The sequence below is a fragment of the Acanthochromis polyacanthus genome, chromosome 11 (assembly GCF_021347895.1).
Source record: "Acanthochromis polyacanthus isolate Apoly-LR-REF ecotype Palm Island chromosome 11, KAUST_Apoly_ChrSc, whole genome shotgun sequence".
In the NCBI taxonomy this organism is placed as follows: domain Eukaryota; kingdom Metazoa; phylum Chordata; class Actinopteri; family Pomacentridae; genus Acanthochromis; species Acanthochromis polyacanthus.
The window spans coordinates 34,340,605-34,367,863 of NC_067123.1; the positions used below are offsets into that span (position 1 = coordinate 34,340,605).

The window sequence follows — 27,259 nt, forward strand, 5'->3', positions numbered from 1 at the left end:
ACCTTTTCTATATTACCTTTAATAATTTTTCAACACATCCAAGCACATGAGGCAACGACATTTCTGAGTCATCCCATGTAAAGCTCTACAAATTAAGCTATTCTTGACTAGTAAATATTACAACATGTCTGAAAAGTACAGGATGAGCCATTCTAAACCTCCTTGAGTGAGAGGTTGGAAAGGACACTGAAATGCATTAAAATACTTGAAATTCTTGGATAAACTGCGTAAGAAATGCAAAAATATTAAAGCATTAATAAATAATATCACAACTAAAAAAAAAAAAAACAACAAAAGCTGGCATGCAAAAAAAAGCTGCTAGTTACTTGGATTAATTCAAACTGTGGTTACATACAAGGCATCGGGCTTTTCGTAAGGCTAGTCCTGATGGGATATTTGGCAAAAAAAAAAAAAACAAGTCTGTACAGAGTGAGAATAAACATACAAATTCTTTTATACAATAAAAATATTCAGTGAAAGTGGAGGATCTGTGGTTCATCAGTTCACCTCACATCTTAGAGGATGAGTACAATAAAACCAGTTCATAAAAACGTCCTTTATTTACATCTTTGTCCTCCTGCACAGTAAAATGCGACCGGCTTCATAGTGTAACAGTGTTGGAGAGGGATCAGGGTGTGTCGACCTCAATGCGTCGGCGCAACTCCACCAAAGGACTGTCTCTAATAACGTCTGTCAGCGTATCAACCTCGCAGATTTCAGCGTCTCTTTTGACTTTCTCCTGCCGTCCCTCAGGTGAGCCGTCAGATCTCCGTCAGCATGATCTTGTAGGCGTCTGCGTAGCTCTCGATGCTGAGGATGAAGGTGTCTTCGTTGGAGTAGTGCTCGATGATGTTGTCGTCCATGTTCACCAGGATGCTGACACAAAACAGTCGCACGTCACACAAATGCAAAAGCTCCAATTAGGCGAATAACACTGCGATGTGTTTCCTCACTCACCCTTTTTTACTTTTCTTGTACACTTTGGCTATCCTCTCTGTGGGCACGCCGTACTTCTCTGAGATCTGACAAGTGAGAGCAGTTACTGAACAGGTGCTTGGCTGCACACAAAACTGTGCCTTTGACATGCAAACAGAGAGGCATCACTCACAGCGTCCATCAGGCCTCTGAGCGTGGGAGACTTCAGCATCAGGGCGTCAAACACCTCGTCCGACTCCTTCCTAACGTACAACAACACTGCAGGCAGGAGAAAAGACAGCAGGCCTTTAGTTTATATAATCACAAAGTATGCATCTCTTAAATGTGCCTGAGTTTTGCGTATGCAGTGGCACAACTTAGAGATATGTGACTACGGTTTGTGACATTCTCTGTAATTTGGTAGCAACTATTTGTCATTTATTAGAGGCAAAATAAAGAACATTGGGGACACAAAACAAACAAAAAAAAAAAACAATCAAACCAAATCCACAGTCAAAAATAACATGAAAACAAGAAGGATGAAATTTAACTTATTATTGACTAATGTCTGTACCTCATATCTTACGGTTTCCTGTTTGCATCAAACCTTATATTTTTATACCTCTTTAGAAACTCCAGGACACATTCACTTTTCCACATTATTAGATTTTTCAAGCAACCTTTTTTGTCTGCTTTTAAAAAATGCTTTCACAACAATCCTTTTGAGATCTTCGTCCAGACTATTCCACAAGATTACCACATAATCTCATAGACATCTACTCTTCATGGTGCTACGAACAAATGACCTTTTAAAAATAAAATTTCTTCTAATGTTGCTTCTGAACAGTTGTGTCTTCTCAGAGGGTAATTTGTCGCTTGCTTTGAACATTATATGTGCAGTTCTACATCTAAGTTCATGAATGCATTTCAAAGTATTTGTTTTTTTAAAATAATATACTATTGTACTCATTATGTACTATCATTATGGCTTTTTTTGGTAATATGTTTACTGGATGTAATGCAGCATTATATGTGTTTATTTACTGCCTGTAGTGCTTTATTCTCCCTCTCATTTGGGGTCTGTTGTTTGGGCAACGCAAACAATTAGAAGAACTAACCTTGGGCTTTTTTGTTGGACATTTTATAACGTGTAAATAATTAATTAGAGTTATGAAATATACACTTTTATAACAACTAGGCGATTGCTAAGGAAAACAGTGTGACTCAGTGGACCTTGTAGGTGAGATGATTGTGTGAACGTGGCCACGAATGATATTTTTAGAGTCAGATTTTCAACCTGAGAAGTCTTTAAAGTGCTCAGAACAATGGAAACGTATCCAGAGCAGCTGCTAGAATGTAGGGGAGGTTGTTCTGTCGACATACGATAGATCAGTCGACGAGGAAAATCAAAGCTGCTGACCTAATTTGCAGTGATCTGAAATAGACGAGCAGTTTGTCCTCACATCTGAGAAGCCATAAGCAGAATGAGGTTGGTGTTTTAGCGGATGAATTAACTAAACATTCGCTCAAATCAAAATTAATGGTTGATCTTGGAATGTGATGTGGCATAAATTGTGTTTCTTGACATGAAGTCCCAATGCTGATGGGAAATAACTGGATTTTAAAAGGCCTGAGGGGCTGATTTGTTATAAATATTGTAGTAAATGATCAGAAATGTTGCCTAGTTTGTGTTATTTTATTTCAAAATAGGCAGATATTTCTCTGTTCCTCATCCTGGACTGGATCATTTCTTGTATCTTTTGGATAAAAGGGAAAAACAACGTGGACGAAGCGGGAAGCATCTTGTACCTCTCTTGTGCGTCTCCTCTTTGATCTGTTTGTGAGGCGACGGACACAGATCTTCATCCGACGGCCTGAACATCCTCTTCACCAACACGCTCCTGAAAAAGGCAGATGTGTCACACTCCATATGCATAAGTTTTGTTTGTATTGTGGCGACGTTGGCTTCCTCTGTATGAGGCTGGTATCTGACCATTTGCATGCCTTATATTTGTATGGCCTGATAGCAATGGAAATGCTTGTTTGATATGTACTCACCCTTCTCTCTCGATCTCCTCCGTGTTGAAGGTAAACACCTAGAAAGGGGAGAATTAAGTGTTAGTGGGAATGCTGAACTTAAAATTAAGTTAAATGTTTAACCCTCGTGTCGTCCTGCCGCTCAAAATTGACCCGTTTTAAAGTTTGAAAATATGAAGAAAAAAATTTTCACAGTGAAATTTCTGATGTCCACACTTTCAGCATTTTTGGGAAATCTTTGAACATTTTTTGGTGGAAAAAAAGAAATGTCAGAAATGTTTCTTTAAGATTATTCACAAAAAAAAACAACCTTTTTTGTGAATATTCTTAAAGAAAATATAAGTTTTACTGATATATATGTCATCACTTTACATATTTTTAGGATGTTTTTGGAAGATTTTTACAATTTTTTTGAAAATATTTACAAGAATTGTCTTGAACAATTTGGGAATTTAAAAAAATACTACACACGTGGACAAAATTGTTGGTACCCCTCAGTTAAAGAAGGAAAAACCCACAATTCTCACTGAAATCACTTGAAACTCACACAAGTAACAATAAATAAAAATTTATTGAAAATTAAATAATCAAAATCAGCCATCACTTTTGAATTGTTGATTAACATAATTATTTTAAAAAATAAACTAATGAAATAGGGCTGGACAAAAATGATGGTACCCATAACTTAATATTTTGTTGCACAACCTTTTGAGGCAATCACTGCAATTAAACGATTTCTGTATTTGTCAATGAGCGTTCTGCAGCTGTCAACAGGTATTTTGGCCCACTCCTCATGAGCAAACAGCTCCAGTTGTCTCAGGTTTGATGGGTGTCTTCTCCAAATGGCATGTTTCAGCTCCTTCCACATATGTTCAATGGGATTCAGATCTGGGCTCATAGAAGGCCACTTTAGAATAGTCCAACGCTTTTCTCTCAGCCATTCTTGGGTGTTTTTGGCTGTGTGTTTTGGATCGTTGTCCTGTTGGAAGACCCATGACCTGCGACTGAGACCAAGCTTTCTGACACTAGGCAGCACATTTCTCTCCAGAATGCCTCGATAGTCTTCAGATTTCATCGTACCTTGCACACTTTCAAGACACCCTGAGCCAGATGCAGCAAAGCAGCCCCAAAACATTACTGAGCCTCCTCCATGTTTAACCGTAGGGACAGTGTTCTTTTCTTCGTATGCTTGGTTTTTGAGTCTATGAACATAGAGTTGATGTGCCTTACCAAAAAGCTCCAGTTTGGTCTCATCTGTCCAAAGGACATTCTCCCAGAAGCTTTGTGGCTTGTCAACATGCATTTTTTGCAAATTCCAGTCTGGCTTTTTTATGAGTTTTTTTCAGCAGTGGTGTCCTCCTTGGTCGTCTCCCATGAAGTCCACTTTGGCTCAAACAACGACGAATGGTGCGATCTGACACTGATGTACCTTGGCCTTGGAGTTCACCTTTAATTTCTTTGGAGGTTGCTCTGGGCTCTTTGGATACAATTCCAACGATCCGTCTCTTCAATTTGTCATCAATTTTCCTCTTGCGGCCACGTCCAGGGAGGTTGGCTACTGTCCCGTGGGTCTTGAACTTCTGAATAATATGAGCCACTGTTGTCACAGGAACTTCAAGCTGTTTAGAGATGGTCTTATAGCCTTTACCTTTAAGATGTTTGTCTATAATTTTTTTTCGGATGTCCTGGGACAATTCTCTCCTTCGCTTTCTGTTGTCCATGTTCAGTGTGGTACACACCTTTTCACCAAACAGCAGGGTGACTACTTGTCTCCCTTTAAATAGGCAGACTGACTGATTATGAGTTTGGAAACACCTGTGATGTCAATTAAATGACACACCTGAGTTAATCATGTCACTCTGGTCAAATAGTTTTCAATCTTTTATAGAGGTACCATCATTTTTGTCCAGGCCTGTTTCATTAGTTTGTTTTTTTTAAATAATTATGTTAATCAACAATTCAAAAGTAATGGCTGTTTTTGATTATTTAATTTTCAATAAATTTTTATTTATTGTTACTTTTGTGAGTTTCAAGTGATTTCAGTGAGAATTGTGGGTTTTTCCTTCTTTAACTGAGGGGTACCAACAATTTTGTCCACGTGTGTATTAAGGGAAACTTTTAAGGAATTTTTGGAATTTTCTTCTTGAAGGTTTTGCAAATTTTCAGAAATTTGGGGAAATTTTTTGCTGATTTGTTTGGACTTTTTTTCAGACAAAGAAACAATATTTTTTGGTGCCCGTAAATGAAGACAACAGGAGGGTTAAAACGGGGGTAAAATACATAAGGACAGACATAAACATAGTCACAAGTTTAACCCTCATCAGTACACCTGGGGTCCAGGTGTATGTAACTTTTATTTTATTTAAAAGTTCCATTTTCAGCCCCTTTAGGTAGTTGTAACCCACATAGTTGTCATCACATAAACCAAAGCTTATTTGATTCCAACCAGGTTTATGGTGTAAACATAAAAAAATCATTTGGGGTACATGCTGACCCCAGCCGGACTGAGCATCTGTTATTTATGTATGTTTGTGTTTTGTTACTATTGTGATGATTGCTTCAGTTACATTGTATTTCATTTCAATCCAATAGTTCATACACTAATATTTTAAACAAGACACGTCCTTAATCATCAATAGTAATTTCATTATTTCTTTCATATCTGTAGACGACACACGTTTTAGGAAAATATACATTGAGAGGATATGGACAGTGTTACGTTCTGTGGTGTGTTTGAGTAGGGAAGGCAGATTGTATTTTATTCTTTTCTCTTTTCCCTGTTCCCAGGTTACGGCCGGTGGGAGTGGCTCGGTGCACCTGTGGCTCCTTACAATCAGCAGGGATGGTTAAATGATGAGCCAACCTGATCGCCGTTGCCAACGGGCCAGATCAGCTGCCAGAGTGTGAGATTGATGTCCTGTGTTCTGTTTAAGGCCAAGGGCCTAATTGTTAAAGGGCTGTGTGATAGGGTGCCCAACTTTGTATTTACGATGCGTGCTTTGTGTTGGAATCTCTTTTTTCATATCAATAAATTCCTCTTTGTTGAGGTCACAAGCAGTTTTCCTGCCTCTGTATCTGTTCCTTCTTTCTATTTGTTACTCCCCTAGTTCTCGGGGACATAACAGACAGGCACAGAAATATGAAACAGATAAATACTGTATGGATTAATAGGTTTTGCTACGTGTACTGATGAGGGATTACAAATCAGGCTTTTTTAGTTTTCGTTGGCTTGACAAATGCTAAAACTGCTATCAGAGATAATTTATTTTTTATTAATCAGGCTTCTTTAAGCAGACTATGAATGTGCTCACATAAAAGAGGGAGTCTGATGCATCATTTGACTTTTCTTCTGAACAAACTTGACTGATAGCGTGCCGCCTACTTCAGTCAGAGGAACAGGTTGTTACAATGCAGAGTTGTGAGAAATACAAAGAATATTTTAAGGCAGAAAGCACTGCTGCTAAAATATATGCAAAAGAGAATTGAATTCTGGTTGAAAACTATTAATCATGGAAGCTATTAAATGTATTTTACCACTCAGTTGATTCTGAACGCAGCCACTTATCTCCAACATGACAGCTGCACATTAGAGCTCTCAAATTTCATACATTTAAACATGAAACTCAAAAAGTGCATTTAGGTCTGACGCTGTCCCTTAATGAAGGATACACTTCAGTTTTTGGACAAATCAGAGTAATGTTATTGATTGAATATTCTCTGATACGTGCCAAGAGACTAATTAAATTTCTAATTTGTGTTCTCTGGGCAGCAAATCAGGATCAAACATGAAAACATATTTCTGCATTTTGCACCAACTGAATGCATGTGAGAATCTCATGGCATAAAGTTTGCCAACTATTACTGCACAGCTTTGTTCAGTAGAATTACTAACATGCATAGAGGTAGACACGTTTGCAGATGTAATGTTGAAAATCCCAAGTAGCTATTTGGGTGAGGATGTTTTTTTTCCATGTGTAATATACACTGCCTGTCCAAAATAAAAGTTACCACCTGGATTTAACTAAGCAAACAGGTAAGAGCCTTCCATTGGATAATTACTGCAGTGATGAATACTTTTCAGCTGCAACAACTTATTTAACTCTAGCTGATGCAGTGAGGAGCTTCTCATTTCTTTAACAACCATGTTGGAAGACATATCCTGTGGTCATGGAAAGGATGTTAATCTGTCTCAGAAGGGTCAAATTATTGGCCTACATCAAGTGAAGATTTGTGAAACCACTAAAATCAGTTTAAGGACCGTCCAACGCATTATTAAAACCTGAAAGATAGTGGAGAACCATCATTTTCAAGGAACAAACTCTTAGATGATCGTAGGAACTCAACAGTAGAACTCACAGCTATGTTTAATAGAGAAAGTAGGAACATTTTTCACACAATGCAAAGGGAACTCAAAGGATTGGGACTCAACAGCTGTGTAGCCTTAAGAAAACCACTTATCAGTGATGGTAATCAGAAAAAAAGGCTTCAGTTTAGCATAAAGACTGGACTCTGGAGCAATGAAAGAAGGTCATGTGGTCTGACGAGTCCAGATTTACCCTGTTTCACAGTGATGGGGGCATCAGGGTAAGAAGAGAGGCGGATGAAGTGATGCACTCATCATGGCTAGTGTCTACCAGGCTGTGGGGGTCAGGGTTATGATCTGGGGTTGGTCAGGTTCAGCAATGTTATGTTCCCAAAGAAAGAGGTCAGCTGATACCTGAAGATACTGAATAACCAGGTCTTTATATCAATGGAGGTTTTCTACCCTGATGGCATGGACATGTTTCAAGATGATGATACCAGGATTCATGAGGCTCACATTGAGAATGAGTGGATCAGGGAGCAGGAGACGTCATTTTCACACATGGATTGTCCTCCACAGAGTCCAGACCTCACCCCCAGAGAGAATCTTTAGGATGTTCTGGAGAAGACGTCATGCAGCGGTCTGACTCATCCATCATCAATATAAGATCTTGGTAGAAAATGACTACAACTCTGCTGTGACATTGCAGACGCTTATCGAAACGATGCCACAGCAAATGAGTGCCGTACTGAAAGCTAAAGGCGGTCCAACAAAATATTAGAGTGTGGGCAGTGGATATTGGTTTGTGCTAAACAGGTAGGCAGATAGCATTGTGATTGTTTATTCTTGCTGTTAGCGTTTCTGTTTAAATATATTCAAATAACAGAAGGTGTCACTGGGATAGTTAGATGTTATTTCTGTCTGTCCAGATAAGGTTCATGTCACTTTTGTCAGAGCTACTCATTCATTAGTTTAAGATAAATAATTTACTATTGCCTTTCAACAATTTAAAAGTATGGATAACATGCTTTTAGCTAACTATTTCCAGGTGTTTATACTTATTACAGTTTCAGCTGTTGTTCCATACTGTACATGAACTGTCAGCTACACTCCCATATTGCTCATTGAACTGTGTTTTCAATTTTTCCACCGTTTTAACCATTTATGCATTCCTTTCCACTGTCTGTTTCCACTGCTCAGCCATTACTTTTCTCCTTAAATCTGTTCAGATCCATTAATTTCTTGCATTAGTTAGTGATTAGTTTCCACATAACCCCTAGCAACTGCAGAGGAACCTCCTGGTTGGGAGTCACTGATTCAAATAGTAATTGATAGCTGTTATTTATCAAATACATGTATTGGGGGGAAAGTTATTAGCCTCTGAGATGTGATTAAAAAGAAGCAGAAAAATTATTCCAAACCTACATTTGATTAACTTTTCCACTGGTGGTTAAAACCAGAAAAAGAAACGGGTTCACTGCTTTTGAGCCAGAGCCAATTTTCTCTTCGAATAGATGAACTATGTAACTACAGCCAGCAGCATTTATTTAAACAGAAGATGAGTTCTGGTACCTGTCCGGCTCGCTGCAGGTTGCCAAAGTGAACGTCGGGGATGAAGAGGACCGGCTGAGCCTCCAAGTCAGTCATGGTCTTGAAATAGGTGGTGTCTGACTTTTTAGGGACGGTGATCACCCCGACGCCTCCATCTTTCCCTGGACACAAATTTAAATAAAAAAAAAGTGAATATTTAACGTGATGTGAAGTAAAAAAAGATCTCCTTTTCTACCCCTCTAGACCCAGTATTTCACCTCTGTGCTATCATCTCTCTGATTTAATTTTCAAAACAAAGTGATTCCTCATGCAGCTCAAACCTTTTGACTTCTTGCGGAACAGTTTTCTTTCTTCATCTCTTATTTTCCTCTCTGCTCCCTGAGGAAAAAAATAAGCCAAAAAAACACCCATCAGTTTGTTCAAATGGCACAAACGTCAGAAGTAGATCAGACAGAAACAACCTGTTGTGTGTTCAGGTGTGTTTGAGGATCACTGACCACTAGAGGGAGGACTGATGTCATGATTTCATTGCATCTCTCCACCCACAGGTCTGAATATTTCACTCCTTTTAACACAGCTACAGTATAAAACTGAGCATTTCTGCAGCTCAGAACACGCAAGAAACCAATAAAAGAAAAATCTTAAAGACTTATTCTTGTCATGCAGGTTGAGACAAATCTAGTAAAACTAATCGCAATACAATAATTGTTTTTTATACGTATACAAATAATAATTTATATTCATATGTGCAATATTAGTTTAATGTTGGGCTTTCAGTTTTATTGTCTCCAGAAAATGCCAAAGAATTTACCTTTCCTTTCTAATGTAATTCATCTCTCCTCATCGTTTGCTACTATTTCACATTGACGTCTCTTTTTTTCCCTTCAAATTTAGCGTTTTTACCAACTTAAAAAATACTTTCACAGTGACAACATGACTTCCTGGTCAGTTAATTACTTAATGGATAAAGACAAAAGTAAAATTAGTAATGGAGTATACCTAACAAGTGGAAAATTGTGCAAATAGTTGGAACTTTTTGGGGAATTTTTCCACATTTTGTTTTCAATTTTGCACATTCACAGAAACATCTACTTTTGAGTTAACAAGACAATATCTATCTATCTTTCTCTCAATCTATCTACACATAAAATCCATTGTAATATAAATATTTTAGAAAGTAACAGCTTGTATTTTGAACTTGAAGACAATTTAACGAATTGACGAATCCACACCCCTACCGTAGTCTCTGATGAGCTTCATGTTCGAGTTTTTCTCCACTTTATTTAGTTTTCTGTCTTACATTAAGAGACTTAAAACTGCAGTAATAAACTACAGGTAAGCGGCTGGCACTTTTCCCAGACTTTTCCTGATCGATATACAGGATGCAGAGGAGGTGATTCGTCACCTTGTCACAGAAGACCTTGATCTGTGAGTAGGCTCGGTGCAGAGGCTTGTTGCTGCGGTTGTTGTAGCTGTAGCTGTCGATCTGGATCATCAGAGGGAGACCCTTCACCCCCTTCTGAGACGAGAAGTCTGTGCTCAGACAGTTGACAGTGATGAAGATCTGTAAGGGACACAGGAGGAGGAAGCAGAGGAAGGTTTACACACTTTGGTTTGTACTTTAAAAAGTACATAAACCTTTTTTCTTCTAGAAGAATCTTTCCATTTTCTAGTGTTAAACCAAAGCATCCACAAAATACTGGGAAGTGCAAACAGAAGCTGCGCCTTGAATACAAAACAAAATGACCTGCATCTGTTTGGACATTCTTCTATTCTAACAGTTCTTATTACCTCTTATTACCACTTATTATTCACTCAACCCTAGAAAGTTGTTTCACCATGCTGGCTGTATCTTCCACACCTTGTAGCTTCTAGCCAGCGCTGTTGGGCTGATGGAGGGAAATTTGAACTTGTGGGAACATAAATGTATTTTTCTACCACATAATCTGCATCCATGAAGTCTTTGGGGTTTTAAAACCAAATCTTGCAGGTCTTTAATCAAGAAAAGCAGCTGAGTTTATGAACCACCCATGGTTATCATCTTCCCTTTTTTTTTTTTTTTTCCAGATTTCCAAGCGACACAAACAAAATTCCTTTCACCTCCACTGCGTTTGCTTGGAAGCAGAAGTTTCACAGATCTCAGTAGATAAAAATCTGAACAATGTACTTCAGATTTTTATCTACTTAGATTTGTGGAACTTCTGAAACCAGAGCCCTGCAGATAAGCAAGAAACTCCATCATTGTTTTGATTCATTTGAAAACCCAACTGGCAACTTGTAACATCAAAACATCTGCTGTTTTCCTGCACTGCATGTTGTTCTAATCCACACGGGTCACCGTCAATCTTTGCTGTAAATACGATCTACGACAAAAGCCACTGAGGCTGGTCATTAACTTGAACCATATAAACTCCTTCAGCTACAGCAGCCATGAGGAAAGTTTCTTTGGGCGCCTGCGGAAAAGAAAATCAAAGCATTTAATGATAAAGATCCAGTTTACAGATGGAGTTAATTCATTGGTTTAAAAGACTTCATGTTGTTTTTATCACCTCTGACTTGTACTTCTCTGATATTTACACCTTGGGACTGTTACCTGCATTACTCATGTATTGTGTATTTGCATGACAAAAGCAAGGTGCCCTTATAAACTGTGGGACTGAATGACCATTTGACAGTATCCTAATGACAAAAAGCTAGAATATATCATTAAATGCATAACTCTCTGCTATTATCATGTGATCCTAAAAATTTATACATCCTTTAACCCTCTGAACCCCAAAACCTGCCAAAATGTTTGAAGGGCATGTTTGTTTTTCAAAGAATCCCCTTAAATCTCAGTCAGAAATGATTAAAAGACCAAAAGGTATCGTGTGACATGTGGCTCCATCATTAGAAATAACCAAATCTAAGCTGAAAATTGTGACATTTCATTAAAATCTTTCTCTTCTACATGTCTTCCTTTGAAAAACTGCAGAAAAATAAGATATTTGATCTCACTAGGTTCTGTAAAAAAACAAAAAATTCTTCACTCCTTGGTGCAACAGAAAAGCTATTGGTGACTCGGTTGTGACAAACAGTAACCTGACTAAAATTCATGGACTTTTCAGCTCAAACTCTGCTGAACTGCAGGCCGTGTTTACACCGAGCAGAGAGGAAATGCACGCTGCCGTTTGAAAGTTAAGTTTAGGGTCTCTTAGAGATGTTATTGTTTTTGAAAGAAAAACTACCAACCAAATCAATCCAACAATTCTTCCTGTTTTAACAGATCCTTGCTCTGATCATTGATGTACTTTGAGATGCCTTTCAAGCCTGTCACCAGGTTTTGGGGTTGGATAGTGAACAAATACTGGAAGATTTTCAGTTGTTTTGAGATTAGGGATGGATTCTTCAGGAGAATATGACCATCCTTCTGCAGTGCTGCTCATAGACAGGTGTATTTCGTTGTACTGTTGAATATAAATTGGTCAAAAGCTGCCAGAATTCTGTGCAGGGGAGTGTTTTGGATGAATCCACTGTTCTTGCACGCTTTAGTGAGTTTTCACTTTCAGTTTTATCATGCAAGGGAAACATGTATTTGTCCACATCAGATTATTTGGTTTAAGCTTAGAACACAACCATTTTTGCCCAGTTTTCCTGTTATATGTTAGCTTCCATGGATTAAACACTAATGGAGACATAATGTACAAGGTCTGTCAATCTGTATTTCATGTATTATATGCTCTGAATAAATATCTGGATAATTGTTGCATCAATTCTGCACCTCTCCACGAAAAAATTCATTGGGTTTCCGGCTGAATTGCAGGCTGTGTAAAAAATAAAAAAGCATACAGAGGGTGAGAATGGAAACAAATAAAAAATGAATTATGACATTATAACTTTGCTACAGTTCACAGAAGACATATTTGAGTTCTCTCAACCTTTAGCTGTAATTTCAAGCCGTTTCCGTTGAGGTGCAGGACTTCATATTGCAATTAAAAATGAGCCCACAGTAAGTAGAAATGCATCAAGACCAAAACAATTAGTTAACATAAATGGTGTTCCTTTGGCTTGATAATTATTAATGGCACAAAATAATGCACTAAAGCAGTCAAAATGTAGCCTAGCCACGCTAGACCCAGGTCTGAAGACACAAGGGTCTAGGAACTCTCGACAGGGAGGAAGGCGGTCTAAAAGGTTGTCTTTCAAATCACTCTGCAGCAATTGGGTAGGTATACAACCAATCAGCACAACGAATAGGCTGACGTAGTTCCTAGAGCGCCGGAAATCAGAGGATGCGGTAGTTCGGTGAAGACTTATTTATACAGTCAATGGGTGAAGCTCAAGCATATTACAGACATGTTAACAGAAAGATTATTCAGAGTCGGTGCTAATGGAGCTCAACGACTGTTGTTGTTTTTGTTGTCGACCCTGGCAGAGCATTAAATTCGTTGCCGTGGGTTGTCTAGCGCGGCTAGGCTAGTTGTTTCCGGTTGTTTCTGTCAGAATCTTCGCGCCTCTGTCGTCACTTAGTTACGCCCGCCTTCTGACTCTACACTTCATGGTGATTCGTCGGCCAGTTTTAGGAGCATCCAACCTCGAGGCTTACCGAGGGTAACTAGACCCACCCTGGCAGAGAATTAAATTTGTTGTCGTGGGTTGTCTAGCATGGCTAGGCTAATCAAAATGTGAAATATGACCGACGCGTTTTGACAGTAGCTGAAATTTTACCTAAAAACAAAGGGATTTCCTTAGAATATGCTATTTTTTAGTAAAATACTAATCCTATTTCTGTCTTAGTGCTGTTGTGTTCCTGTTGATAAGCCTATCTTCTTGAGTTTTGCATGTATAGTTCAGTTTTCAGGATGTTTTCCTAACCAAGTTTGTCTTGGACAACATACACAATAAACTACCTGACATTACACCTGTTCGCAGTGCTTCAGCAGGTACATTCAGGCCCAACAGTCACACAGATCACAAGAGAGAATAAAAGCATCGAAAGAAAAAAAGAGAGGGAACGAACGAGAGAGAGAGAGAGAGAGAGAGGGAACGAACGAGAGAGAGAGAGAGAGAGAGAGAGAGAGAGAGAGAGAGAGAGAGAGAGAGAGAGAGAGAGAGAGAGAGAGAGAGAGAGAGAGAGAGAGAGTCAATATTGGCCCAGAGAAGTGTGCTTGGATTTTCTCCAGCAATGTCTTTGTCCCCTGGCTGGAATTACAATGAAAGAGCCACATTACAAACCACACACACAACACAGAGCCAGTCGCATTCACACAGAAATGAGGGCAAAACAAACACTAGAGGGTGGGGACAGGACCGGTGTGCATTGGCCCTCGGGGGCACTCTGGAGTTCAAACACTGACGGGGCTCCATTTAAAGGAGCGGTCACAAAGGAGTGGGTTGCACAAAGACAAAGAGGACAAACAGAGCAAAAGTACACGACGCTGCCCATCAATTTTATAACAGTCAAAAACGCACCAGAAGAAGTGACTCGACTACATTTAGCGTTCACTTCTTTAACACTTTTGGTGTTATTATCCATTCTAAACTGAGTTCTTGAGCGATTACAACGTCTACACGTCAGATCTTCACAGCAAAGCCGGTTAATTTTGTTTGCCAACACCTGAATCAGCACAAAAAAAAAAACCTGTCCTGCTGCTTTTTCACATTTACAACACGCCTCCAGCGAGAGTAAATATAGTAGACTGGTTTCTGGGAAAATTACAGTGACATTTATTTCCTGCACACACACACACACAGAAAGACTGTAACTTCAGCGTTTTGTACCTTGGCCTCTTCATTCACGTCCCAGGTGAAGGAAATGGCATTGTAGGCAATTTCTTCTATGTTGCCGATGGTGTTGAAGCTCTCCTTGTAATCAGCTGCGAGGACAAACAGGGACATGGTTTATTCCTGCAGCATTTCAAACACAAGTTCTGCTAAAACCCCACATACACACAAAAAAAAAAAAAAAATCAGACTTCCATGTGAAAACACTCAACAGCGACTGGTCAGTAAAAGACACAAGCAGGTAGCTATTGTTTGCTGAGATAAGCAATCAAATGGCACGCTTCAATTTTGTAAGATAAAACCTTATCTGCTTCAGCAAACAAACTCTTGACCTTCAAAGGCAGCAGGAGGAAGTTCAGGAGGCTATTTGACTGAGAGGAGCGTATTAAAAGTCGGTCAGATGAGCGCATCGGCTGGCTCTTGTTGAGTACAAACAGGAGGGACTTCACACAGTCTCACACACTGCTATGCTGCTAAAAGACTCATGTGTGGCATGTAAAGTCATTTAAATGGAAGAAAATTCTCTAGAAATAAAGACTGTGATGTGGTATTTGATGAATTTGATTTCCAGATGGCAAGAAAGGACTCTCAAGATTTTAAAACTGAGTCAATAAAGACACTGGTGGTATTTTAGATTTTTGTTATCATCAGAAAATCCCATTTAAAGCAAATCCAACTAAATGTCAATGGACTGTCAGTCAATTATATTCCGGTAAAATTCATCTGATTCTGACTCCATCGGTCGTCTGTTCAGTGGTCTTAGGGAACGTCTACAGCTATCTGATTAGTCATGCATCACGAGCACCACCCAAACAATACTGTTAAAGTTCTCCTTAAGTGAAACATATGCAAAATGTAAAAAAAACAAGAGTAGTTCAGTGACGTTTGCGTTGGAGTTTGACACCAGGATTTTACATTTTTATTACTGCCGATGTAAACTGGTTCCAGATCTTGGTTGGAGATGAAAAACTACATCAGTCGACGCCTAAAACAAACACTGAACATTTACTGTCTGTGTGGGAACGCCACAGTTGTTGGAAGGGAAATTATCTTTAAAAAATTACCTAAATGACACCATTTATCTGAACCAGAAACTGTAAATACAGAAAAAAAATGTTGGATTTTTTAAAATTTAAATCTCCTTAAACTACTCATCTGTTTCGAAAGCGGGATTTTTTTTAAATAAAACTTTTAAGGGAAACTTTTAAGGAATTATTGGAATTTTCTTCCTAAAGGTTTTGTAAATTTTCAGAAACTTGGGGATTTTTTTGCTGAAGTTTTGGATTTTTTCAGACAAGGAAACAATATTTTTTAGTGCCCATAAATGAAGACAACAGGAGGGTTAACTGTAAATAAATCCAGGCATCAAAGGGTTAATGTGGAGGAAACATCTGTATCTGACAGGAACAGATCTCTGATGAACAGCTCTCTGATTCAGGCCACACTAACTCTCCTGGTCACTTCTCAAAGCTCGTTCGGTGACCTCTGACCTTCTCCATCATCCCAACCGCCACTGCAGCGACACTTCCTGGTTCCTCAGCAGGTGCACAAAGCAGCCGGGCAGGCGGCAACATGCCCATCTGCTAACATCCCCCTGTTAAATAACCCCATTCAAATGATCCATTCTGTGACGCAGCCCAGGGGCACGCTGCACCCCGCCTCACCCTCCACTGCTATTCACACCGGCTCTCTGGACATCTTCAGGTTACAGACTGCATTGAGCTGCAGGCTGACGTAGGCGGGCGGAGGGTGGTCTGTCATCTGACCTACCGAGCCGTCCTCCATCACTGGACTCATTGTCTCAGCGCGTTTGTTAACATGTGAGTGTGTGAGTCTATTTGAAGACATATCTGTGTATATAGGTGCATGTGTCGGTGTGATGGATATAAATCTCGGCCATCTGGATCAAACTGTAGACACGAGCTGTATATCTCTGTATCTTATTCACACAAACCGACACCTACACTCCTGCTGACAAAGATACCACACTTCCTCTTAACAGATGCACTGAGGACTGGATGGAACCTGCTTAAAATACGTTCCATCTCCAAATCATTTCAACGTTGGGATGATATTTGAGCAGCAGAATTGTTTTAACCCTCTAAATCCCATGCAGTTTCTGGATGATTTTTGTTCCTGTCATTTTTTCACTGCAATATAAAGTCCTGAACTATGGAAACAGCACAACCACGGCTGCAAGTAGAAAAAAATGAAATGTGTGTGCAGTACAACAAAGACGCAATGCCTTAAATCATGAACAAAAAGATAACTTTTTTATTACATATTTTTGAAAAATTTAAGGAAAAAAAAAAGAAATCAGTGCTTTTACCAGTACAGTATAAAAAAAAATTGCAGAGCCTCGAGTATTTACATATTTTATTGGTTTCCACTTTAGTCTGCTATCTGCTCAGCCTGCAGTTCAACCCAGTTTTAACCTTAAAGTCCTTGAATTTTTGGTCACATGAGTGTTCATCAGAGCTGAATTAATCTTGGTTTCTCAGTTGTGCTGAGGAGCACAGATATTTTAGTTTCTTTTACAGAATCCGCTTGTTGTGAAGAGTTCATTTTTTTGTTTAAATAAGCTCAGATATTTCTGATGAAATGGTGAACCACAGATGAGCAGTGATGGATAGTTGAAAGACGAAAATCCGACAGTTGCTCCCGTTTTTACAGTTTAAGTGGTGTAATAAATGGTGTAATTATGTGATTTATTTTCAAGATAGCATCACAAGACCTGCCTGCAGGCTTTCAGCAGTGTTATTTCCAGAAAGTTAACTCAACTTTTTTTTTTCCAATCAAAAAAACCTTCAAGTGTTGCGATTGTAAAATGAGACACATTTGCATTTGGCAGCATTGTGGCTTCCAATGCTTTATGCTTCTGACACTTTAAAAGAAAAATGCACTTTTTGGCAGAAAGTGAAATGAGTGGACTGTTATCATTCTTTGTAGGAGACAAGTAGCTTTATTTTCCATAAAGAAGAAACAGCTTGCCTCTGTGATGAAGAGGTAAAAATGTGCTAATCTTTTTGCTTGGTCTCCAGCAATATTTAGGTAGGTGGTACGTGTCTATTTTCCAACAGTAATACCAAGACCCAAAGTCCCTCAGTAGAACATTGAGTTTTAAGAAGGTGATCAATGTCATTCACCCTGTGCATTGTTGTGTTTTATTGTTGTGGCTGGTAGTTGTATATATTACACACGTGGACAAAATTGTTGGTACCCCTCAGTTAAAGAAGGAAAAACCCACAATTCTCACTGAAATCACTTGAAACTCACAAAAGTAACAATAAATAAAAATTTATTGAAAATTAAATAATCAAAAACAGCCATTACTTTTGAATTGTTGATTAACATAATTATTTAAAAAAACAAACTAATGAAATAGGGCTGGACAAAAATGATGGTACCCATAACTTAATATTTTGTTGCACAACCTTTTGAGGCAATCGCTGCAATTAAACGATTTCTGTATTTGTCAATGAGCGTTCTGCAGCTGTCAACAGGTATTTTGGCCCACTCCTCATGAGCAAACAGCTCCAGTTGTCTCAGGTTTGATGGGTGTCTTCTCCAAATGGCATGTTTCAGCTCCTTCCACATATGTTCAATGGGATTCAGATCTGGGCTCATAGAAGGCCACTTTAGAATAGTCCAACGCTTTTCTCTCAGCCATTCTTGGGTGTTTTTGGCTGTGTGTTTTGGATGGTTGTCCTGTTGGAAGACCCATGACCTGCGACTGAGACCAAGCTTTCTGACACTAGGCAGCACATTTCTCTCCAGAATGCCTTGATAGTCTTCAGATTTCATCGTACCTTGCACACTTTCAAGACACCCTGTGCCAGATGCAGCAAAGCAGCCCCAAAACATTACTGAGCCTCCTCCATGTTTCACCGTAGGGACAGTGTTCTTTTCTTCGTATGCTTGGTTTTTGAGTCTATGAACATAGAGTTGATGTGCCTTACCAAAAAGCTCCAGTTTGGTCTCATCTGTCCAAAGGACATTCTCCCAGAAGCTTTGTGGCTTGTCAACATGCATTTTTGCAAATTCCAGTCTGGCTTTTTTATGAGTTTTTTTCAGCAGTGGTGTCCTCCTTGGTCGTCTCCCATGAAGTCCACTTTGGCTCAAACAACGACGAATGGTGCGATCTGACACTGATGTACCTTGGCCTTGGAGTTCACCTTTAATTTCTTTGGAGGTTGCTCTGGGCTCTTTGGATACAATTCCAACGATCCGTCTCTTCAATTTGTCATCAATTTTCCTCTTGCGGCCACGTCCAGGGAGGTTGGCTACTGTCCCGTGGGTCTTGAACTTCTGAATAATATGAGCCACTGTTGTCACAGGAACTTCAAGCTGTTTAGAGATGGTCTTATAGCCTTTACCTTTAAGATGTTTGTCTATAATTTTTTTTCGGATGTCCTGGGACAATTCTCTCCTTCGCTTTCTGTTGTCCATGTTCAGTGTGGTACACACCTTTTCACCAAACAGTAGGGTGACTACTTGTCTCCCTTTAAATAGGCAGACTGACTGATTATGAGTTTGGAAACACCTGTGATGTCAATTAAATGACACACCTGAGTTAATCATGTCACTCTGGTCAAATAGTTTTCAATCTTTTATAGAGGTACCATCATTTTTGTCCAGGCCTGTTTCATTAGTTTGTTTTTTAAAATAATTATGTTAATCAACAATTCAAAAGTAATGGCTGTTTTTGATTATTTAATTTTCAATAAATTTTTATTTATTGTTACTTTTGTGAGTTTCAAGTGATTTCAGGGAGAATTGTGGGTTTTTCCTTCTTTAACTGAGGGGTACCAACAATTTTGTCCACGTGTGTAATTAAAAGGAAACAAGACTGACGCTACGTGTCCACTAGATGCATTTTTCCCTCATGTAAACGCGCCACATCGGAAAACCGCCCACTTGGTGGGGATGTACTTGAGGCCAGTAGCTAGTCTTCAACTCCTGCCGATCTTCTTCTCCAACTATCCTGCCCCTGACTGAACAAACACATCAACTTGGGGGCTGTCTGCTTCTGGATTTCCAGCCGGACCAACAAATCAGCAGATTGCAGACTTTTATTCTATACATTACATGATTTTTTTGGCCTCAAAATCAAGTAAATAAAGACATATTAATAACATTATGAAGTAAATATGTTGACAGCGGTGGCAAATATCCTCCTTTATACATTCAGTAGATAGAATAACTCCATTAGCATTCATTGAGGGTAGTGCTTGTGTCACATGTCAGATCCAATATTCACTCTACTTTAGCTTTGTGTTTGGTCCCCACTAACTCCTGTGGGAAATATGTGGCACCTTTGCTGTTCTATGTCCCACTAAGTTCCCCAGCGGTGTTTGTCTGGCTCGGTCGCAAACTTTCTCTTTTGTTACAAAAACAGTTCAGCGAAAAGTATTTCTGAAAGCATTTGAGGCGAGAAATAAGCTGTGCAGGGGATGAATCTGTCCTGGTTTAGTCTTTTGAGGAAAGTTTCGCGATGCATTCGACTTCTGTACGCTGCATCAAATTTGCAGAAAGTAGAAGTCGAGTCAACTTTATGTAAACGCACTGCAACCGAACCAGCATGCAACACGATGCGTTTCACATAAACATTGAATGGGATGCGGGAAATTGCCAGATCTAGTGGACACGTACCCTAAGAGTCGACAGCTATTCCTCAATGAGGCTCTCTGTCTAACTATTCTGCTAACATGCTGATGTTTAGCAAAACCAGAGATGCCACAAAAATGATTGGGATTTATCAGCTGGGGATCAGTTTCATGCTAACCAAATGACCAATACTGCTGTCGATAAAGAGTAAAGAAGTCCTTAGTTTCTTCCCTTAAATTCACCTCATGACACCCAGGTCAGGATCAGCTGTCCTCACAGATATGAAGATGTGTGTGAAGTCCAGGCTGATAGTGATTTGCCTCGGTTCATGTAAATAGAGGAATTAAGATGGAAATCTATACTGGGCAAGAATTACTTTCAACAGACCGAGACCAGCTAAGGTAACAGTGTGGCCAGCATTCCTCTCCCTGTCCCAACAAGCTGTGTATAGGTGTGTGTGTTCCATCCACCTCCAGTCTCCCACATACCTCTGAATCTCCGCCTGGTTAGCAGGCCCGAGCCTGTCAAATGCAAACCGCCTACTAGCTTCTCACACACTCATTCAACAAGGCGTAGAAAAAGTCGGTTTGAATTCAAATCCGTCAATCGAAAAATCACCGGCAGACAAAAGGTCAAAAGTGTGGCGTCACATCGGCGCTCGTATACTCGTGGGAAACGCTGTGAGAGCGAAAGTTTGCCGCTCGCTCAGATTATTTTTGTTTCACAAATTAGTATTCTGCTCAATCTCCCAGGCAATGTCTGGGAGATTAGAGGATTTGCGTTGTGTGTCCCAGCAACACCTAGACATTAAGAGCTTCAGGTGTGTGTGCAGATCTGTCTGATGGCGGATGATGGTGGTGGGCAGCTAAACAGAGACAGGCAGACAGCTGGGCGGAGGCTTGTTTGCCACTCTGGTAATGCTGTGTTTATTAGAAAAGCACATTCCGACATCTGCAGCAGCATAAATCTGTCATCGTGTCTTCTGGTTCTTGTGTTTTCAGTCATTGATTCAACTGTTCAACATGAGCTTTAAGAGGAAGATGAAGAAGAAGCAGGGAAGTGGAAGTCTTACCGATGTCGAGGACTCTCTGTTTGGCCGTGTGCTGCCGAGAGTGCCAGTACTTCCAGTATTTAAGCTGCTCGTCTCGGTTCTTGTCCTCACTGAACACCACCATGATCACACTCTGAGACAGAAGAAAGATGAATCAGACAAAATGATGCAACTGAACCAGAGCCTGTGTTTGACTTAGCGCTGCAGATTGTAAGCTAACAGGGAGGATACCACTGAATCCCACTGGATTTTAGTTTCCAGAGTCTTTATTTAAGTTTACAATTACAGCTTGCAAATGGTGATAATAGCATTAGGAGCTGGGAATGTAGCAATACAGCTACATAAAAGAAATAAATTGGGTCACATGATCCAACAGGTTATCCAGTTTGATCCTCTGAAATCTAAAACCTGAAAAAAATGCACGTTATCTTTAAAAAAAAAAGAACGAAAATCATTAAAATCACCCCATTTCTCAGAGCCAGAAACTCTGAAAACAGAAAAAGCTGTAAAATCTCCTACTTTCAGTCATTCCTTGAACTAATCATGAGTGATGTACAGTTTGGTTAAAAAAAATGACAAAATGTGAATTTAAACTCACAATGTTCAATTAAAAATCACTATTTTATGTTTCAAAGATCGTCAAAAACGAGCAGTTTTCATTAACCGAAGAGTGAATAAAACAGAAAATTCTGCACTCCTTGGTGCAGCTGTGAAGCTATCAGTGACTCAGCTGTTATATCATGAAAAGTGTGGGATTTATTCGGCTGAACTGCAGGCTGTGTTTACACAGGTAGGAGACCTGTGGGCACAAATAAAAGTTGATCCAACGTTTTTTAAATCAATAATTTTTTAATGGTTTATCACATTTATCCTTTAAATGTTCTTTCTGTGACTATACAGTTTATTTAAAATCAGCGTATTGCAGACTTTCATTCACAATACAAGATTTCTGGCCTCAAGATCAAGTCAATAAAGACATATTAATGACATTATCAAGTGAATATGGGGACAGCTTTAGCAGACATCCTCCTTTATACATTCAGTAGATAGCATAGCAACATTAGCATTCATTGGGAGTAGTGTTTGTGTCACATGTCAGATCCAATATTCACTCTCCTTTAGCTTTTAGTTTGGTTTCCACTAACTCCTGTGGGAAATATCTGGCACTTGTGTCCCACCATGTTTCCCAACTGTGTTTGTCTGCTGTTTTGATGCACGTACAAAGGATTTGTTGCTGAAAGTAGCTACCTTACGGAAATGAAAAAGACCAAAACTGCAAAACTGGAGCAACATATAAACTTCATCTGGGGTTGTGAAATAGCAGGGAAGAGAAACTTTAAAGTGCGGTTGAAGAAACAAGCCTCTCACCCGGACTTTACTGATGGGATGGCGGAGGCGTTTGTTGGCGCTGAGCTCGTTGAGCGTCACGGCGTAGAACTGGCCTTTGTTCAGGTACGTCATCGGCCCTTCGCCCTGCTTCTGACGCAGCGAGCGAGTGGCGTCCAGCGTGTACTGGAAGCTGTCGCTGTAACACAAACACAACTATATGTGATTAGAAATAACAAGGCAGCATGAGGGAACAACAACACAGAGCGCAAAATCTTATACCAAGCTGACTTATGAGTGCCTTCCTGGATCACTGCAACACCGTGACATATATTGTGCTGTAATAACAAGCAAGTCATTGTATATTGTATTTAAAGTGACTTACACTCCCTCCTGATGAAATAAGAAGTCATCTGTAGCTAGAGAGGAAGGTGAGTTGTACTTCTGTGGAAAATGAAACAGAAAACACAGAGAAAGGGGAAATGTTTATGACAAGTTAATTTACAACAACAATACTGAGAGGAACTGTTTGAACAAAGCAGAAAATGAGAAAAACCCATCAACTCTGGCAGCAATGCAAGGACCACAGCGACAGCAGGGAGATATTAGGCAAACAGGGAGCACATTAAATGATCATTTGTAGATTCTCGTTGGAGCTTTTGCACCTTTAAACATCCATCAGTCTTCATGTACCATTAAGCATCACCTCCACCCAGCAGACAGAGTTACACATCATCAGGATCTCACAGTCAGTCCTGTGGTGCTTTTTAAATGTTCATCGATCTGCTGACTTAATTTCTTCTCGTGCTGCATTCGTTCATTCAGCTTAAAATCAGTTTATAAACAGATAATAAGAAAAAGCAGCACCTGATCCTCCACTGCATTCTGGTCCACTGAGGGTTTTGCAAAGTTGCTGCAACAGATTCCTGTACAATGTCTGAAATTTCAATTATGATATTGAGCTTTCAACATTAATACTGCAATAAAATGCTCAATCTACAAACTACCCAGCACCAGAAGCGGTTTGCAGCTAATAATGTCTATCAATGTTAAGTCTGTGCCTTTAACCGTCGTGTCGTCCTGTGGGTCAAAATTGATCCGTTTTAAAGTGTGAAAATGTGGGGAAAAAAAAAAAAATTCACAGTGACACTCCACATTTTCAACATTTTTGAGAAATCGAACATTTTTTGGTTCACAAAAAGAAATGTTACACAGAAAATCTTAGAAGTTTTACTCATATATGTAATCACTTTAGATATTTTTAGGATTCTTTGGGAAGATTTTTACTCATTTTTTGAAAATATTTACAAGAATTTTCCAGCCAAATTTAGGGGATTTTTTAAAAATAAAACTTTCAAGGGAAACTTTTATGAAATTATTGGAATTTTGTTCCTGAAGATTTTACAAATTTTCTGAAATTTGGGGGATTTTTTGGCAGAATTTTTGAATTTTTTTTTCAGACAAAGAAACGATATTGTTTGGTGACCGTAAATGAACAGGAGGGTTGATGACAATGTCTGTATATTTTGCATCCACATGCTTCTGTTTCTCACCCCGTCTCTCTCCTCTTCGTACGGACTGTCCGGTGGACTCTGCTGGTCTTCTTTAACGTAGGAGCTGTGACTGACGGTGGTCACCTCGTACGGACTCTGCTCATAGATCACTCGCGGCGCCTCTTCTCCGTCCACCCTGTAGTGAAGGCTCGCCCCGGCCATGAAGACTGGAGCGTACACCTCAGCCTTCACCACAGCAACAGCCGGAGAGCCTCCGTCCCCTGACGCCGTCGAGCTGCTGAACTGCTCCCGTTTGGCCTCCTGGTGCTCGGTGTTCAGCGACAGATTAACGGGGACAGACTTGAGGACCTGAACTCGGTTGTCCACCGTCTCCACCTCGTTTTGGCCGCTGGGGTTGCTTGGCAACATAGTCCTGAAAAAACATTGGAAAAAACACTGGATTAAATAGGATTTAAGATGCATTTCCTTGTGAAAACCACCGATAAGTAGTGAAATGGTTTGGTTTGTTCCCTCTGGAGATATCTATTTGCCATTTTTCATCAAGGACTGATGCCCTATGGACATCACTAAAATGTCAACTAAATAACCGTCCCAATTTAAAAACAACCACCTTCTAATTAGCTAAACAATAATAAAATGGGCTTATTCAAATTTTTTTGATCATGTTCTCTTTATTAACTTGAGATAATCATGATAGATATTTCTTTTTGGGCAAAATATCAAATTTTATATGGAAAATAATAAATTGTATCTGTGTCTAAGAAATCACTTTAAACTAAGTTACCCATTACAAAAACACCTCTCAAAGAAGTGTGTTAATTCCAGATCACATGACCTGCTCCACATGATGTCATTTCCTCCTAAAGGAAGGACTGGCCAGACTCCAAGGCTTTCTGAGTTATTTAAAATAAAGTAGTCAACAGGTTTACTACAATATCTTTATAAATAACTTTCAATTTCAATTTTATTCAATTGTATATATAATATTTAGAAGAATTTTTGTGTAAAAATGCCATGTGGTGTTTGACTCTAGGCAGCCATGTTGATTTTAGGCCTGAAAACAGCAAAAATGTCAACTATGTTACAAAAAGTCCCACAATTATATATTGACCCAAGTAAAGATCTGTTTACTACCAAAACCAACACGCGTTTTAGTAAGACTTGTCAGTGAGAAGCAACATGATAAAAAGTTAATGCATTTTGTAAAAAACCTGTGGAATTTTTAACCTGTAGCCACAGTGTGGAGCAGATTTTATGAGGGTGTCGCTGTTTAGTTTGTTTCCTGCATGCTTAGATACATACAGGTCAACAGGTAGTTTTAAAGCACTAAAACAAGCAGAATACACAAAGAAAAAAACGGGAAAGAAGAAGATTTAAAGCAGATTTAAAATCATTAAATAACAGTTTTTGTAAATGTTTTTAAAAGAAGGAAATGCAATCAACAATCAGTGATGATACACAGAAGTTTGTGCAGAAGAAAAAATACTCCACATGGGGACCTTTAATTTCCTTAAGTTTAACCTGTTTTTCCAATTATTATGCACAATAGTACTGACGTAATGACAATATATAAAACCAATGTAGCAATGCATATGAATAGAGGTGCTTTAAATGTTCATGATTCCTTAAATGGAAATGAGGGAACATTTTTCTTTTTACAGATTAGTCAGTGGTTAACAGGATTTAGTTCCAAAAGCAGCAACACATTATATCATAAAATCCCTTTTCTTTTATTCTCTTTGTCTTTTCGGCTCAGAAGCTTTTACAGGCGTCAGTTCAGGCTGTGCTTCTTTCATTCTGCATCAGTGATTCCAGTGAAACACTCACAGCACTTGTCTCATATCATTATGATCTTATAGCTGGCTGTTATGTCATTGGAACTGAGTTTTAGTTTATTATTGAACTATTATTAACCTTTACTTTTAGTACAGCCTGTGCTTATCATAGATTTAATTCCACATGCTGCTGGAAAGGTCTGCTAGCAGCTGCATATTTAACATATTTTCATGGTCTTTCTGTCTGTACATGTGCAACCTTGAGGAACGACACTGAGAGACACAAATTCACTGACCTCTTCTCCTGTTCCTCGGTAACTTCAACGGCTTTGGGAACAGGCAGAAGTCTCTTTTCTTTCGGCACCTGGAAGGGAAAGACAGTAGATGTCGAGATCAGTCAAAACTAAAAGGGAAACCAAAATCCAGCAAAATTCGCTGGATTTTGGTTGATTTTTTTTGGTGAATGTTCTAAAAGAAAACATAAGAATTTTTACTGATATGGATGTAATCACTTTAGATATTTTTAGGATTTATTTGGAAGATTTTTCTCATTTTTTGAAAATATTTACAAGAATTTTCTTGACACATTTGGGAGATTTTTTTTGAAACAAAATTTTTAAGGGAAACTTTTAAGGAATTAGTGAAATTTTCTGAAGGTTTTGCAAATTTTCAGAAATTTGCGTATTTTTCAGGCAAGAAAACTATGTTTTTGGTGCCCGTAAATGAGGACAACAGGAGGGTTAATATGGTATTAAATTAAAGTTTTCCCAATATTCGAGTTCATCTTTAAAGTAAAAAGGAAACTGCACACACTAAGCCCCTAAAAACCAAATATTCATGTGAATTTTATGTGAAAATCACAAGTGCTGTGACATTTATATTCCAGTGTGTAACTATATTCTGTAATTTCACAATTTTTAGACTTTTCTGGAGTCAGTTTACATGAAAAATGCAAAATACCTAAACCAATATGCAATAAAATTATAATTTTTCCCAGTATTTAAGCTCATCTTCTTTATAGTAAAAAGAAAACTGCTTAAGACAGGCCACTACAAATAAAACAATATGAATATCAGAACCTTTGTCTTTCTGTCGTGTAATTATTTTCTGGGATTTCACTGTGTAATTCCTCAATGAATATGCTATCAAATTATAACTTTGATATATTTTTTTTAACCTTGTAGTAGTCGTAGAGCAGGCCCAGGGCGTTGGCGCTGTCCTCGTCCCCGTTGATGCTCATCATGGCCTTGGTGGCAGCAGTGAGCGGGTTCTCCAGGTACGACCTCCACGCCTCATCCTCGCTGGTGTAAGCTCGTCGCACTCCGGGGAAGGAGCTCTCGTTGGGCACCACCACCACCAGACGCTTACTGAAAGGCACAGAAAGTGAACAAATAAACACAGATTCATTAATCAGCCA

The 27,259-nt window shown here is 39.1% G+C and overlaps 1 protein-coding gene across 1 annotated transcript; it reads right to left on the reverse strand.

The window, feature by feature from the left end:
- On the reverse strand, positions 1–27,232 carry grhl2b (grainyhead-like transcription factor 2b). The gene is made up of 15 exons (XM_051956078.1): positions 27,020–27,232; positions 26,139–26,206; positions 24,107–24,479; positions 22,939–22,997; positions 22,596–22,752; positions 21,249–21,360; positions 14,567–14,661; positions 10,212–10,370; positions 9,127–9,184; positions 8,828–8,967; positions 2,974–3,011; positions 2,725–2,816; positions 1,109–1,194; positions 958–1,022; positions 1–876 (listed from the first exon to the last, which is right to left on the reverse strand). The coding sequence occupies exons 1-15, from the start codon at positions 27,083–27,085 to the stop codon at positions 762–764; spliced, it is 1,683 nt and encodes a 560-aa protein (XP_051812038.1). The 5' UTR covers positions 27,086–27,232; the 3' UTR covers positions 1–761.
- Positions 27,233–27,259: the final 27 nt, after the last annotated feature.

Bases quoted from the DNA above. Each gene is read 5' to 3' on its own strand.
- grhl2b (XM_051956078.1), bottom strand. From the start codon at position 27,085: ATGATGAGCATCAACGGGGACGAGGACAGCGCCAACGCCCTGGGCCTG. The intron at 26,207-27,019 runs GTTAAAAAAAAT...TTTCCCTTCCAG, and splicing joins TGCTCTACGACTACTACAAG to GTGCCGAAAGAAAAGAGACT. The intron at 22,998-24,106 runs GTGAGAAACAGA...CATTTTCCACAG, and splicing joins ACGAAGAGGAGAGAGACGGG to AAGTACAACTCACCTTCCTC.